The sequence below is a fragment of the Corapipo altera genome, unplaced genomic scaffold, assembly GCF_003945725.1.
Source record: "Corapipo altera isolate COAL_440 unplaced genomic scaffold, ASM394572v1 22b, whole genome shotgun sequence".
NCBI lineage: Eukaryota > Metazoa > Chordata > Aves > Passeriformes > Pipridae > Corapipo > Corapipo altera.
This window is the reverse complement of record NW_020884876.1, coordinates 19,562,440-19,578,991: the sequence shown is the minus strand read 5'-3', so window position 1 is coordinate 19,578,991 and position 16,552 is coordinate 19,562,440. Positions and strand designations below refer to the sequence as shown.

Sequence of the window (16,552 nt, the reverse complement as noted above, 5' to 3'; positions counted from 1 at the left end):
TAAGTAACTTAAAGTGGTTTATTATGAGAGGAGGTATAACTCTTGAATCGATGGAAAAATTATCTGCCGAAATTACTTTGATTCATTCCATGAACATTTATTTCTTCAGCTCATCAGCACTCCAGGAGGAAGGAATATGATACTACAGAAGTGCTCTATCTAGATGCTATTTGCTATGCTACTAACCCAATATGCCTTGTAATCTTCAAAGGAGCCTGAGGTGCTCAGTATCATTATTTAGCTTTTCAGACTGTGGTCCTGGGTTGCTAAAGCAGCATCAATGAACAAGGAAAGGCCCACTTACCCTGGAAGATTTAAACTTGAGCAGTGCAAGATTTTTTGCACATTCCATATGAAATCCTCTAAAATTCAGTATTTTACGACTTAGAAACAAAAATAAACATTTATATAAACAAAACCAAAGTTGCCTGTGAAAAAACCCGCAATGCAACATAAAATATTCAAAAATAAGCAAGAAAGAGCTTGTCATTGAGACTGGCAGAGCTACACTTATTCATTTCTAAAGCTTTAACCTCAAAGTATTCATTATTTTTAGCATTAGGACAGAACACTAACTACATCAACTAGAACACTGTCATAAGAAAGAGAGGACTGAACGTTGGCTCTGTCGAGAAACCTGTGACATAAGAAATAATCACAGAAAGGTTTGAGTTGGACAGAACCTGAAAGATCATCTAGCTCCAATCCATCCTGCCATAGGCATGGATGCCATCCATTAGATAAGATTGCTCAAAGCCCTGTCCAAACTGGCCTTGAACACTTCCTGGGATGGGGCATTCACAACTCCTCTGGACAACTTAATCTGGTGTCCCACCACTGTCACAGTGAAGAATTGGATTTCTTCTTTATATCTTTCCTTCCTGATATCTGAGGTTTATATCTATACTCATTATTTCAGAGCATACATCTCAAGACGATGACCCTTCTGTTTGCAATGGTGGTTTCAAGAGATATTGACAGAATGCCTCCTTTAGAAACTAACTTATTCTACTTGAGAAAAATATATTAGGTATCTCCAGTAGTAAGTTTTGCAGGGTCTCATATAATAATTCAATAGTAATTCATACAGAATGGTTGCTATTAACAGGGAAAAAGTACTTCAAATGTACTTTAATACTCAAAGTGAAAAAAACCAACCAACTAAAAAAGGATTGCTTTGTTGATACCGTTTTGTATTTCAAGCCTGGCTGTACTTTGCCAGCACTTGTCCATAATCTTCACGTGCTTTTAGCACATGAAAACCTTTAAACACTAACAGTCTTGAAAAAGTACTGAATAATATTTATATTCATGAGTATAAACAGTATCAAGGAGAAAACAGTGGGTAATTTTAAACAAGAATGACCTTAACTGTACTGACATTTCTAGAATACTTCTTTAACTTAGAAAAATTGTCATACTTTCTTACAAGTAATGCACATATATACAACAGATAAAATAATTACATTTTAAACCCTGATCTACCACAACAGATTGAAAAGATGAAAACAGAGGAAGATTTATCAACAGCACTACACTGCCCCTTCATGTCCACTACAGAAACAGCATCACAAGCTGCAGGATGTAAGGAAAAAAAAAATCGCTGAAAATTAACATGGTAATTATGTTAAACTGCAGATTTCTTAAATTCTTCTATTGGACAGCCCCTTGCTCCCCCAATAAAACACACATATAATGGAAGAGAATCAGAATAAAATCAAACTTACTTTAGCGGGAAAACCAATTTTTTTTACCTTGATATGCATAGTTAAGACTTCTCTTTTTTAAAAAAAGGTATAAATTTTCCACCTTGATTACATAGCATATTAGAATTTATGAACAAAACCAATCCAGATAGCATTTCTCTGGAAAGAAAAAAAAAATACTAAAATAGACATACTTAACCATAACATGAAGTTTTAAGAACAGAACAATAAAGCTATGATCAGAATCAACTCTTAACGGCATGAGAAATCAGTTATAAGTATTTAAGCTATTTCATACATCTTATAAATTCCCTCAACTTTTTAAATAATAGTTTTTGCCCCTGTTTCTTTTAATATTCACTTGATATTTTGCTTGTCATTTAATGTTGAATGTGTTGTTCTCATATATGTATGGTTTTTATTTCTCGTAGCATCAAGTAGAATGTCAGTCAGAAACTTTTGATTGAATAAAAAAAGGCACAACTCTCAGTGTAACATTAGGACGTGCATCAGGCAGACAAGTCCACTGTATATATGTCAGGAATAATGTTTTCCAAAGAGTAATCCAGTAGTTTCTTGATTTATCACTGCTTTGTGGACTTAACGTTCTCATAAAGATTATACTTTGGGAACTTAAAAATAATCAGTATATATTTAGACCTTGTGGCCAAGATATGAATGTAGAGTCATGGATCATTTCTAAAAGTCTTGGTAGGATGATTACATATTTTCTGGGAAAAGATAACTAGAAAATTGCACAGAGAATGAGACAGCAGCTCATCTTCATTTGGTTTGCAAGTAGATACCTATTAACTATAAAAACACAGTATTTCACAAGTACATGGCACATCCACACAACTTGAAAACCTTTACTATGGCGAAAGTGGGGAAGATGAACTTTATTCATAAATAATTCAATTTTCTAATGCATAAACTCTCATTCCACGCCCACCCTCCCCCCTTTCTTCTTCTCTCTTCATTACTAATGATATCAGCTTTGGATAACCTTCTTGCTGGTTTAATCTCTGACTCTTTCCAAAAGTATGAACTTAAATAAAAAACAAAAGCAAGAAATATATTATAATTTATTTTCTTGTGTAAATATATATTATCTACTTCTTCAGGGCAGCAGAACTATTTACTTTCAAACCGAATACTAATCTTGAGAAATCAAGGTGCACTAGTCTAATCTTCATACTCTTCGTGAACCACAAAGAAGACAAGAAGATTCTGTGATTCTATTCTGAATTAAGGAATAACGGAAGGTATTACTTTTCTGTATGTTCTACAGACATAGGGCAAGACAAAAGTGTAAGAAGTATTTTTTATTTCAATAGTTGTAGCTTACTCACGCTTGAAAACATTAATCAAAAAATAATAGGAGCAATATAAATTATCTTATGACATTAATAAACAAATTTCTTAGGTGGTGTGTAGGACTGTATGTTATAGCTCACATTTCCATCCAGATCTGCTAGAGTAAGTGTTCTGGTTTCAGCTGGGATAGAGTTCATTTTCTTCCCAGTAGCTGGCCAGTGCTGTGTTTTGGATTTACTATCAGAATAGTGTGGATAAACACCCTGATGATTTAGTTGTTGCTCAGTAGTGCTTACTCTTTAAGTCAAGGACTTTTCAGTTTCCCATGCTCTACCAGTGAGAAGGTGGACAAGCTGGGGAGGGAGCACAGCCAGGACAGCTGACCTGAACTGGCCAAAGGCATATTCCATACCACAGAGAGTCATGCCAGTATATAAACTGGAAAGAGTTGGCTGGGAGCTGCTGAGGGATGGGCTGGGCATCAGTCAGTGGGTGGTGAGCAACTGTACTGTGCATCACTTGTCTTTCTTGGCTTTTATGTCTTTTTGTTGTCTTCCTTTTTATTACTATTATATTTTATTTCATTTTAATTACTAAATTGCTCTTACCTCAACCCACAGGTTTTACTTTTCTTTTTTTTTCTCGTTCTCCTGTGTGGTACTTAGTGACTGGCTGGGATTAAACCACAGATCTTTTGCTATTCTAGGATAAGGTACATTACTTGTTCACATTAATTAAAAAAATCACATATTTCATACTATTTGTTAAGATAAACTACCTAACACATTTTCCTCTCCAGCAATTCATGGATGACTTTTCTGCAAAAAATCCATAAAATACAGAAATAAATGGCAGAAATTAAGTTCTAGTTCTTTTCTGTTCAAATTTTAGTATTAGAAAAGGGAGAAATTCAGGTTTTTTCCTTAAGCAACTGGTCTTTGTAGAAAAAAATTACTACAGCAACTTGGGGATTTCCCCAGCATTTTAGACACGCTATAGTTCACAAGAAAATCACAGAGGTCTCTCTGGGTCAGGTATAAAATCCCATCTAGCTTAGCTGAGTCGTATTTTCTCATGGACTAAACCCCTGTCTACCAGGCTATTCAAGTTGCACACAAGTACAACCTTTTCAAGGAAGAAGAGGAAAAATTAAGTTGGCTTATGAACAGTTATGAAAAAGGGTGCCAAATATTTCTCTGAATTATGTGTTCTGGAAATTTATGCATTGAGAGACTTCCAACTTCAGTGCAACTCACATGCTCCACAATAATGGTAAAAAGGATGCTTATAGATGACTTCCTGTTTTTTCAACTTAGAGCGTCCCCCACCAGATTTTACTACATTATTATTACTGTGGCTTCATGTGTTTACACATACACTATGCATTTAAGAATGCAACTTTACAAGGACTTCTTACACAGCTTCTTAACTAAGGTCAGGGTAAGGCATCCCCTCAATAAAAAGTGTTCCAGTGAAATTTCTAATAAAATAGTACTATAAATAATGGCATGCTAGGTATAGCAAAAAAACGCCCAACATTTTCCCACAACCATAATCTCCAAAGGATTCTCTACTATCAACAGGAAAACAAAATTCAAGCTTTCTCTTCTGACTACCTGCAAGTAGAAACAAGGGGACTTAAAAGACAAGATAGTTGTTTCATAATAAATCTTGAAAAATAGTTATTGCAGTTAATGACAATATCTGGGCCATTGTGTATATTTTATTTTCTCCTCTACCTAATCATGCAATTTTTTTACACAAAAATGTCAATCATCATACTATCTTTTCCTTAAAACAGATTCTGAGCTATGAAGTAAAGCTGGAACTCAAAGGAATCACCATAACCTCTTCAGGGGTTTCTCCTCTGTAGAAGAGGTTGTAACAAACAACTTCAGTATCGGGTTAATTGAAAGGTTTTTGATTAAGAACGGGGGTTGTATTTCTATCCCACTGATGGCACCTAGAGGTCAGATCTCTGTAACTGCAAATAACCCATCTATGACTCTGCAAGCAAGGCACAAAACAAGACTAAAAAAAGTGTTGTCTGTCCAACACTTGGTGTCAGGTCTTCTTTTGAAGAAACGAATGGATTCTCAAACAAGTAATGATATATTCTTTCTCAAGAATATATTCTTGTTTGAGAGACTTCACTGTATAATCTACAGTGTCACAGTTAAAAATGATGTAAAGTTCTTGTGAACTGGGAATGCCACCCTGGGAGTACTAAAAAAATACTTCAATACCTTCTACCACTACAAAGGTATTCTATTTTGCTGACGTGTATAAAGAAATAGTCACATTTTTAGCAGTACAGCTCTGGCTGCTTGGTACTATAGCAACTCATTTTTCTGTTCTGCCTTTTGTGAGTCTCACTTTCTGTGCATCTCATGTCATTTGTAGCCAACAAAGCAATGCTGTAACTATGACACAAGCCTGGGACTAGTGTGGCACTGCCTTGCTTTCTCCACCCTGTGGTAACTATAATACTACTAAACAGCCTCTGAAATTTGAAGCATCTACCAGAGAATCAGAAAATGCCATTTCCTTCAAGTAAGCATTGTAAAGAAACTAAATCACTGCATTAAGACCATAGAAGTGCAGCTCAGGTTGCATCTGTAGAAGCTGAATCCCTGAAATTTTTATTTAGAGTAATCTATCAAATGCTCCTGACCACTTCCAATTTTACTTTCAGGTGAGAATCTGATTTAGGGACTTTTGTATTTTTATGAAAATAGACATGGCTGTAAATTGGAGCACAAACATTTTCAGTAATAAATGAGACACATTTAAAGTATAAAACACATTTTACACTTTAAATGTAGTGGTGATTTCTTATCTGCTTCTGTCTTCATGCTAGTCTGAACATACTAAGAGTCTTGTTCTTGAAACACTCTTATCTCAAAGACTTCCAATTTTTAACTTGCTGCAACCAGACATGTGGCCAGCATTCAACATAAGTATTTTTTCTGCTTTAGTTTAACAGAAAGAAACCACTCCTGCATTTCCAAGTCAAGCAAGGAAAGACAGGGGTTCCTAACAGCAGCTGTTTCCAAGTTTGGAGACTATGACAGCAGCCATCCATAAGGTGAAAGGAAGGACATAAGGCAAGATTACCTTAGTTTTCAGATTTGTTTATAAAGCTACTGCTCACAACTATACCTTGGTTCTTGTCTCTCTTCTTGTGTATACAGAACAGATACTGCATACTGAAGATAAGCTGGGAGAATTTTTTATTTGATTAATATTTTCAAGACATGAGGGGCAAAGAACTGAAGAAGGAAAAGCAAGCTTCCTTACTTATAATACATTAGAAGACAATATGCAAGGTTTTTCCCATTTAATATTTTTTCATACCAAAAAATGAGCTCTTGTTTATACAGAAAAAAATCTGATTAAAGTTAAAACATAATATAAATGGAAAGAAAAATTTTAAATAAGAATTTAATGGTTTGTTCTGCTGGATAATAGTAACAAATTCGACAATTTGTCTATTTGTGAAAACTCTTAATGATGGGGCACCTAAAACAGGCCAGATAAAACCCTTGTGTTTTATATGGTTTTTTCTATGTCTGTGATAGATACACATAATCAAGGGCAGAGCCTTACGAAGCAGCACTGCTGCTACTTATTGGCAAGAAGCTAGAAGGAAATCTTATAACTCTTCCTGAAAGAAGAGCATCTGTATCTGTGTATGTATTCTGAGGACTGTTATTAAGTAGTATTAGATAATGAGATGCTATGACTCCCCAGTTCTGAATGGAAGAAGAAATTGCCTGCTAGCTATAATATTGTATGCTACAGAATGAAAATTATATATTGTATTTTAAAAATAGACCATGAAGTTCACAAGAACTGTCAAAGGAATTCAAAAGTTCAAAAAGGTTCTTAGCATATTTATAAGTAGCAACTGACATTCTTTTAGAAATACAAAGATGGTTGCATATATTAGGTTTTTAATAGGGCAACAAATCTTTGTGATCTATGTCATTACATGCTTTGGAATGTCACATCCAATATCTGGCACTTTGATTCTTCAATGACAACATACACTTTTATGTCCTCTCTACTGGAATGCTCTCCTAGTAAGCTAAAAAAAAAAAAAAAAAAAAAAGGTAATATTTCAAGTTTTCAACAGTTTAGTCCCAAGACTCCAAATTCATTCTTTGTATGTTCACATACCATCAAAACATGAGCTATTTCTCGAAACTCTGTAAAGAAGTTAAAACTCCTAGTAAAGAGAGATCAAAAAATAGACAAAGAAAAAAGAGTGTGCCCCACGTTGCCTCACAGCAAGGAATTTCTGGCATGAAAATGCACAAATAGGTGTCCTGACTTCATGGTTCTGAAGGCTAAGCAAAAAAGAAGAACAACTCTAAGATGCAGGTAATCTGAAATTAAAATTGAAGTGGAAAATAGTTTAAATGACATTAAAAACTACTACTTACTATACTTCTTTATTTTTCAGTAATTACCCCACTGAGGTTTAATTTGTGTCAACGTAAGTACCTTTGCAAAACGGATTCTCTTTACCTTCTTCAAATACATTAATATACAAATACTGTACCTTATGCATACAGTTGTTAAACTATGTAAAAAAAAAAATTAGACATTTTGGTGTTTATCTCATGAAGATTACAGTTACCACTTCATAGAGAAGACAGTTCAATTTAAAGGTTTTTTGCTCACTAACATTGTTCATGCTTAAGTAGTGCAAATTTGAATTACAAATCTGAAAATTGCCAAGAAAATACAAGGCCTTAGGGCCAATTATTAAATAACATGTCTCAATTTTTCTCTCAACATACATTCAAAAAAGACAGAATATGCTGAGAGAAATAAACACAGATGTTTCTTGAAAAATTAGTTTTATTAGACTTGTAGCACCTATTATGACTGGGTAACTATGCATAACCTCAGGGGGCATAAACTGTTTCCTATGCATAACCTCAGGGGGCATAAACTATCTACTGAAGCCCAAAGAATAAGCTGAAAATTTTCAGCCATCATGAATTCATATGGTCTATGTGTCCACTGCAAGGAGCTGCCAATGCTAGCTGTTTCTATAAATTAGGTCCCCCAGTCAGAAAGGCACTCCAAATTTGTTGAGAAAGGTGCAAACTGTGGATTTTAATATTCCTATACTTCAGTGACTAGTGAGAATTTTTACTGTGGGATTCCCTCTGTATAAGAAAAAGAGAAAGAGAAAAATCAGGGCAGGAGGGTGTGAAGTTTTCCACACTCACTTCTCCTCACTGCCATATTTTCAGGAATTAATTCCCTGAGGATGTCATGGGTGTCTTGCAGCATTTACTTTCTCCACACACCAGAAAGAACAGGTCACTTTTGATATAAGCTCTTCCTAAATCAAGAAAAGTAAGGCTGGACCTGGTAAACATGGCCATAAACAGACAAATATGCAATATCTCTGGACATTTAAAACATTTGCTTGGTGTTCAAATTAAAATGGGCCAGTTCTTCAGAATAGGAAACAATTTCCTCTTCACCCACTCAGAAGTTTGGATGCCTTCCCAGAAATCTCAAGACTGGCACAGGGCTTAGTACTGTGCCTGCAAGACAGCTGCATCTGGATACAACCCTTCATGAGAATGCACAAGACAAACCAAGGAAGACAGGTTGAACAGATGTAATGAACTGAGGTGGTGCCAGCAAGTGATCCGTGTTAACCAGATGCTCCAAAGAAATTTCGCTCAGTAAGGCAGTGCAATATGCAGGCCATTTGGAGAGCTACTTGAGTTATGCCAACAGATCTCATGGAAACCCACGATCACTCACACAGCTTGAGACCAAGCAGTTCAAGCTGCCTCCTCTTCTTCTGTGAGGAAACAGCAACAACCCACTGAAGATTTCCCCCATGATGACCAGCTCTTTTTGCGACAAGAAAACGGAAGCAAAGAAGAAACTAAAGGAAATTTAGCAAACTAATCTGACAACTAAAGGGAATAATTCCAACAAAATTATAACAAACATTCTCTAACCCATTGGGGGGGGTATGGTGCGTGTCTTAAAAAAGTCAAGAAACAAACCCCACAAATGAACTACTTTTTGAAATTTTAAACTAATATTACATACTAATTAGGCACTGACCAAAATAGCTGCTATTATTCTAACCCGTTTTCTTTCTGAAGAAGTACTGCTATGTATGTATGTCCTTAATAAATCTGGATATTAATTGCAATTAGTGTCAAATTTTTACAGTGCAAAGTGACCTCAACACACAATTATATTTCAAACAAGAACAGAAAACTAATAATTTCTATCAGAAGCAATTTTATACCATTAGACAAATCTCATTCAGAAATAGCAGTGACAGCATAGATCCTGCCATAGGTTAAAGGAATGATATAGCCTCGTTTCTGTAATTCGTATGATTAGTTTTTTGCCATGTTCATTGTCTGTTAGATAATCTTACCTATTTCTTGCATCAGTATGAATGGAAACTGCAAGTAAGTGTCAAGCAGACATGTCTAATACATGAAATTAACACAAGCTTATTATTGTTTGAAACAAAAAAATTCCTCCTAAAAAAAAAAAAGAGGTAAAGCATCTATTCTGAATGCTATTCAAAAGAAGAGAATTGGTACCAGCTATGAGTTTATTATCTGCCTGGAGAGAATAAAGCGAGGGCAAGAACTAGAAATTGATTGACATGTAATAGTTTAATACTGAATTTATTATATTTAAACCTAAACATATGTATCTTAAAAATTAATTAATAAGAGCTGTAGTCATTGTAATTATTTTTTTTAGCTTGATGGCTTATCTGGTGGTATTAGGAAATATTAAAATAGCCAGCTATGGATAATTTCTTGTTTCACTAAAGGTAGTGTGTGGGCAGAAAGGAATTCCCAGAACTGTTTGCAAGATAAGTGGAGAGGGAAAGGACAGGAACATTGTGGGTGTAAAAAGGCAGGAAAGAAAAGACAGATGCTTTAGAAAAGCTGTGTGGACAGAATAGGCACTAGACAGTAAAGGACCTGTTCAACAGCTTTTTATCTAGACAGGATTTGGAGAAAGGGAGGCAAAAGAAGAGAAGACTGAGAGGCCATGGAGGAATTTATGGCAAGAACTCAGTCTGAAATTTCACTGACAATGAACCACAGGAGAAATGCAAGATGGAATGTAGCAGTGTTACAAATATGTTAAAATTGCAAGCATTCTTGCCAGCTGCTGCTGTTATCATGAGAAGTAATCTTGTGTTAGGGTTTATTAATAGCAACATGCTTTGGAAGAGACTGCCATGGTACATATAGACACTGTACCATGCAGATTGTCTTGGAGCAACAAAATCTTAACTGCTTAAATATAGTAGTGAGTCTACCTAACACAGGATAAGTAGGAAAAAATATGGCACTAAAAATATATTAAAAACCCCTTTGTAGCACTTCCTCTGCTGTTCTTTTTGGATTTTCAAAAAGCAAAACACTGTTGGGAGAGTATCCTTAGAAAGCAAGCGGTATGGTATCACCTACAGGCTCCTGGCCTATAAGCCAAGGAACAGTCTTCTGTTTCTAGCAGCTAACAACACATCATGTTTCTATTCCCATTTCATCTTGTCTTTCATCTCTACAAGCAGTAAGCACTCTGTGCAGGGACAACTTTGCATACAGTATTTAGGACTTATCATATCATATATAATAATACATTATTAGAATATGAATAAGAATTTTTGTAAATAAAACTGCTTTTAAAACCTTTGTCTCTCTCTATATAAATGAGGGCATCTAAATCATGAGGAAAAATTCCACATGATACTATCTAATATCAGTATGCTGCGACCTTCATTATACACACTAGCTAGATTATAAGCTGAAAAATGCAATTTTAGAAACTCCACAGGAAGGTACACATATCTGCTCTTAAATTTGCCCGTATTTACATATTACAGATTTCTAAAATAAATTTTTACCCACCTGCATCTTCTACATACAAGTTGCCTCCTTTTTTTGCAATTATCAAATAAAATTCTATCTACTATCTTGAATATGCAAAGCAATGTACCACATACAAATTTAGTAAACTATCTGAATCAGAGAGGAGAGAAAGAAGCATGGTTTACTAACTACAACACAAAACTTTTGCTATGTTCGCCACATTATTATACTACTGCCTGTAAAACAAAAATATTTCCCTACCTCACAAAGAAGTTTAACACATCAGCATTTACCAAGTCTTATGAGTTCCTCTGATATGACATATAAACTACGTTGGGTTAAGGAAGTACCACCAAACTCAGATCATTCATAAGGGAAGAACGTATATAGTAGAAAAATATATTTAGACTTTTAATATAATTTATGTATTTTGATTTAGTCTTCTTCTCTCTTCACTTTATTAATTGGTTTAGGGTCAGCAGAACTTTGGTTGTCTTGCAATATATTAGAATATGATCTACAAAACAAATGAAAAACATCACATGCAAATCTTACCATGCTTCATCTACTACTTCAAAATGTTAGAATAGTAGCTATTATTCAAAAAATGATTTACTGTATTGCCTTCTTGCACAGGATCAACATTTTCATATGACATACATAACCAGCACTTCTCTTTCACAAACATATATATTTCCAGTGTATTAAAAATGCAGTGCAGTTTGCAATTATCATCTGATTTTTTAAAAAAATCATTACCCTACCTCATAGATTGGATATTTTAGTGTTAAAATCATGTCCATTTGAGGATCAAGTAACTAGAGATGTTTTTCTGAAATGTGATCAAACTGCACATGACCACACAAATGATCTGCAAACATCTTAAACCTCATACGAGGAAACCTTGCAATCAAACTGGTCACTCAAAACATTTTTTAAGGAACACAACAAACCAAAAGTACAGGCTTCCTTGACTAAAAAAAAAAGGAAAGGGAAAAGTCATGTCAACTCCAGTGATGTTTCCTTGCCTTTTTAAACAACTGAGTAACAATATAAAATACCTGACCAGAATTTAGAAGATACTGCTCTTGCCCCTACGCAAAACTATATTTTCAGACAATATTATCATGAAACAAAGATAAATAAGTGTTCCAGAAAAGAGGCTCACTTTTAACAGAGGATGAATATCAAGTGAGAAGTTGTAGGAAGAAAACAGAATTAGCAGTCCAAAACTAGGTGAAGGGAGAGGGAAATTAGAGCAGACCAGGGACTCAGAGAGAGTTTGGAAGAAAAACTCGAGCTGAGCAGTACATCTAAGAATGAGATGGGAGTGGAGCTATTTAAACCAGCAAAGTCATCATTCCCTGACAGTGAGAGTTCATCATATAAGGAATGACAATAAATTGGTTGTGATAAATGGCATTGATCCAAGAGCAAGATGCTAAGGCTACAGCCCTGCTTATGGGTTATCTGGGTGTCATTCTAGTTCAGTTTGACTTCCACTCAAAATCTGGGGAACACCAGAACAAAGATCACCAGTTAAAGTTACTTCGCCCTCTTTGTGTTTCTGTACTAAGGATAGTAATGACACAGCAATGCAGTATTTTCCTCTCAAAGGAGTCTTTCCTCATACCTGAAAAAAATCTGTTCAGGAAATTAAAATTACTTCATTTGTTGTAGAAGGAAAACAAGTGTTTACTTAGTGATACAAGAGACTGCAAAAAGAAAAAAGGGAGATTCATGGTTAAAGTAATTAGATTTCAAAGCAATACATTAAGTATTTAATTACACATTTCATGAGTTCCCCTCCAGCATGATCAATCAGCAAAGAGGCAGCTGGGTCAGTTTATGGCATCACTGTTGTCTCCCATTCCCTGGTTTCTTCTGCTGGATGCTATAACCTCCACAGTTTCAGACAACAGAACAGACAGACTTTAAGCAGGTGAAGACCTTTCACAAAATCAATCCAGCATGTTTAAATAGCTCAAAGTGCATGACAATAAAGGCTTCTAAAGACATCTAAACAACTGGGCACAAAGGAGTAAAATAGCCCAGGCAGCCTTCCTTCTGAAGCCTCCTGAAGGGAAGGGGCTGACTGCAGAATCGTCATAACATGCTTTTAGCATCTGCACTCGGGCATTGGTCTGTAAGAGACATCACTGCAAGAGGAATCGAAGTTCTAAATGCATCAAACCACAAAGAAAAACATTTTAGCTAGAGTTAAATATAAATGAGTTTCCGATTGCTGCTTTTATCTTGCCCAGAAATAGGTAGAACAATTTAAATAACAATGTTTCTCAAAGTGTCAGTATGGTTACCGAGGATCACTCAGTATTCAGAAAAGCCATCTTTGGGAGTGCTGACATGTCTGGCAGTAGAGGTTTGAGAAAAACCACCCAAACCCAAAACATAAAAACCCCAAACCAAACATAATAACAAAAACAAAACCCCAAGCAAGTTGTCAGACATTGTCCAATTATTTTTGACCCAGTACAGTAGGCTGGACTAGATATGCACAGTTTAACTTCCAATTTTTATTTTTTTCCAGGTGACACAGGGAACAGCTGTTTGAGCAGCAAACTGAGTGCTCCCTCCTACAAACGGCTATCTTAAGCCCAGAGCTTCTGTAACACCCCAGAGAAGAGGAAGGGTAAAGATACTTCTGCCCCTATCTAGTTCTACAGAGCCATAAACACTGGCTATATCTGACTGTATCCACAGCTTAAAAGATGGATTTTGGTATGCCTTGGCAGACCTCTTGTAAGCACAGCCTGGGACACCACGGGGCACTTCAGCTGAGCCAGGCTGAACTACCCCACCTTGAGTTAACCACAAAATTGAGGATCTGTCCACCTCTTTTTTCTGCTTCTGCGATTCCTATATTATTCCCTCTCAAGTACGGTAAAGAGTCAATTGGTTTGCAAGCAAAATAAAAGAGAGAATTGCAGAAAGAAGGAGAAAAAAAGGTGAAGAAGATAATTTTTAGACTTCCTCTATTCCATATTGAGAAAATAAGTAACATTGCTTTTCTTCAAGGCTACACAGGTTTCACAGAGGAAAAACTTTCACTCTCCTTGAGAGAGAAGATGAAAGGCATGGGAAAAACAGATTCAGAGCGGAGATACTGCATACAAGTAAAAAACAAACAAAAAAAAAAAAAGAAGAGGAAATAGTTCATTATTCAAGACTGTTTATCTTCTAAATGGCATGACCCTCTAGGCAGTGTTACAGAAGACACCCTTGCTCATTTCCGTAATTTTTTAGTATTCCTTTCTTTTCATTCAAAACCATCTGCCTTTTCAGTTAACTTCCTTCTGCTGAACTTCTCAAGTACTTCTGTTTCATTCCAAAGATCTTCCAAAATTGAAGCAAGAAAATAATAAAATAAAATAATAAAAAGCAAGAAAAAACCCCCAAACAACTATAAATTATAAATTTAACAATGAAAAGTAAAACATCTATAAGGCCAGCTTTATTGTGACTATTTTCAAATCCAGAGCAATGGACACACTCCTTTATGAGAAATAAGCATAGGGACAAGAACAAACTTCCTTTCCTATTAAACATCCACTGATCAGTCCATGATCTGTACTTCTCTGACAATTTTTCTAACACAAAAAACGGAATTTTAAGTAAAGACTAAAGCAGCTTTGAAATAAAATTATTTCTGACAGTCACTCAAAGAGGCATCTTACCACCAGTGGCCATAAACAAGTTCCCTGCCACAAAGTCCAGAACCAAAAAATTCTCTTGTAGAAGACACAAGCATGTGGGAGTGCTCTGATTTGTTCAATGACAAACTCTGAAGATTACCTTAAGTTTTAAATTAGAAAATTAAACACATATACATATATATATGTGCACACATACACATTTTCACACATTTTTTCTTTATGTTCTTCTGACAGTCTCTTCTTATCAAATGATGAGAAATTGCAAGGGAAAAGAATCCTTTATTTTTTGTTTAAGGGGAAAATAGTTTAGTACTTTTCTATATTACTCAGAACTGATGCAAAGTCAGGTGCAATACAGGGAAGTGTAAAATGAGAGGATATATCATTTCAGAGAAAGTTAAGTAGTTTTTTGTCCATTAAGTAACATCTTACTGTCATCCATGAAATAAAGGGCTATACTCAAGCAAGAAATATGATTTGTTTCAGAAAAATTCAGGACTACATTTCCCTGAAAAACTGAATAGACAGATTTGGCTGAACTGCTGGTGCAAGTATTTAAATAGATATGACTGATAAGAGTGTTTTGGTTATTTTAACACAGAAATTAAGTCCAAATAAGTGAAGTTGTTCATGCATAAGTCATATAAGTATTTTAAACAAACTACTAGCATACCAGTCAACCAGGAAAAGGTTGACTGAAAGTCTCATTCCAAGTGCTTTGTTGTAGTAACAAACCAACTAATTCCATATGTAATGTATAAGAGCAGTGGATGCTCTTATTTGAAAAATACAGGGTGGTATGTAAATTAATGCTTAAAATGCTTTATCCTACGTTCACTTAACACAAAAATACACCCTATAATGGAAATATTTCAGTAATGAACTACCAAAGCTGATAAATTGCCAAAATTCGGTTTGATCCATTTTAAGGGTGAAACATACACACATACAGCAAAACTATTGTCACAAAATGGAACAGTATAACAGAATCTTTGGTGTATCTGAGATTACAGGCACTGAAAAGGGATACATTTATTACCTTGACTTTTCTAGTTTGGAACACCACAGGGTGCACACTGAAACCCCTGCTTTATAACAGTTCAGTGCTACTTTAAACCACTTGAAATGAAGGAACGCTGCAAGTGAACAAGTCACTCTCACAAATTCTCCAGCTTATTAGCACTTCTTAGAAACATGTATTTAATGTGATGAAATTTTTATCCAGCAGTCTTCAAGAGCAACAGGCAGTGGAATTTTTCAGGAAAAAAACCCTGGAAAACTAAAGAGGGAAGAAATCTGTTTTTAAAATACAGCTTTTGAAATAGTTAAGAATTACGAGTTCAGAAGGAAAAACACTTCTACTGTTGGCAGTTTAAGAGTGGTCTAAGTGAAAAATCACATAGTTAATTAATGAGACCAATTTTTTGTCAACTGAAAGTATTCACTGTGGCAAACAAAATATGGCACTTGATTTTGGAACATACGTGACATACGTGACTATCTTTTAAGTATGTTCAATGATCAGCTGCAGTTACATCGCACTGAAGAGCTAATGATATCTGATACTTTAAGTGTGTACTAGCTGAAAGGTATTCATTGCTTCTTCATGTTATACTGCAAAATCTACTTCAGTGCCTATAAAAGATATGTTAAAGGCTAAAGAGGATCATGGCTATGCCTACATTTCATGATACTGCATCAGTGTTTTCTGTAACAACTTTAAGGAATGCATATGTTTACTGTGTAAGTACAGAACTTCTAGAGCTATACACTAAAGTTATTCTCAGTGCTACACAAAGAATGCTAAGTAATACTATTTTTAACTGGATTCAGATTAGCAGTATTGCAGACAAGTGTTTTAACTACATGAGCAAACTGACAAAATGCATAAGGGCGAACTGTTAAGTCCTGTAACCATTTATAGTGCACTTCTTGATAGAAGCCCAGTATAACTAATGCA

The 16,552-nt window shown here is 35.2% G+C and overlaps 1 protein-coding gene across 3 annotated transcripts in view; it reads right to left on the bottom strand.

Moving 5' to 3' along the window:
- Positions 1-16,552, bottom strand: part of FBXW7 (F-box and WD repeat domain containing 7) — a 179,693-nt gene that overhangs the window by 62,093 nt on the left and 101,048 nt on the right. The window contains exon 3 of one of the 3 annotated variants that reach the window (XM_027635844.1): positions 15,198-15,871. The exons of the other annotated variants lie outside the window; for them this stretch is intronic. Coding sequence (XP_027491645.1) covers positions 15,824-15,871 — 48 coding nt within the window. The 3' untranslated portion in view covers positions 15,198-15,823. Of the gene's footprint in view, positions 1-15,197; positions 15,872-16,552 lie in introns of those variants that run through there. 3 annotated transcript variants of the gene reach the window in all.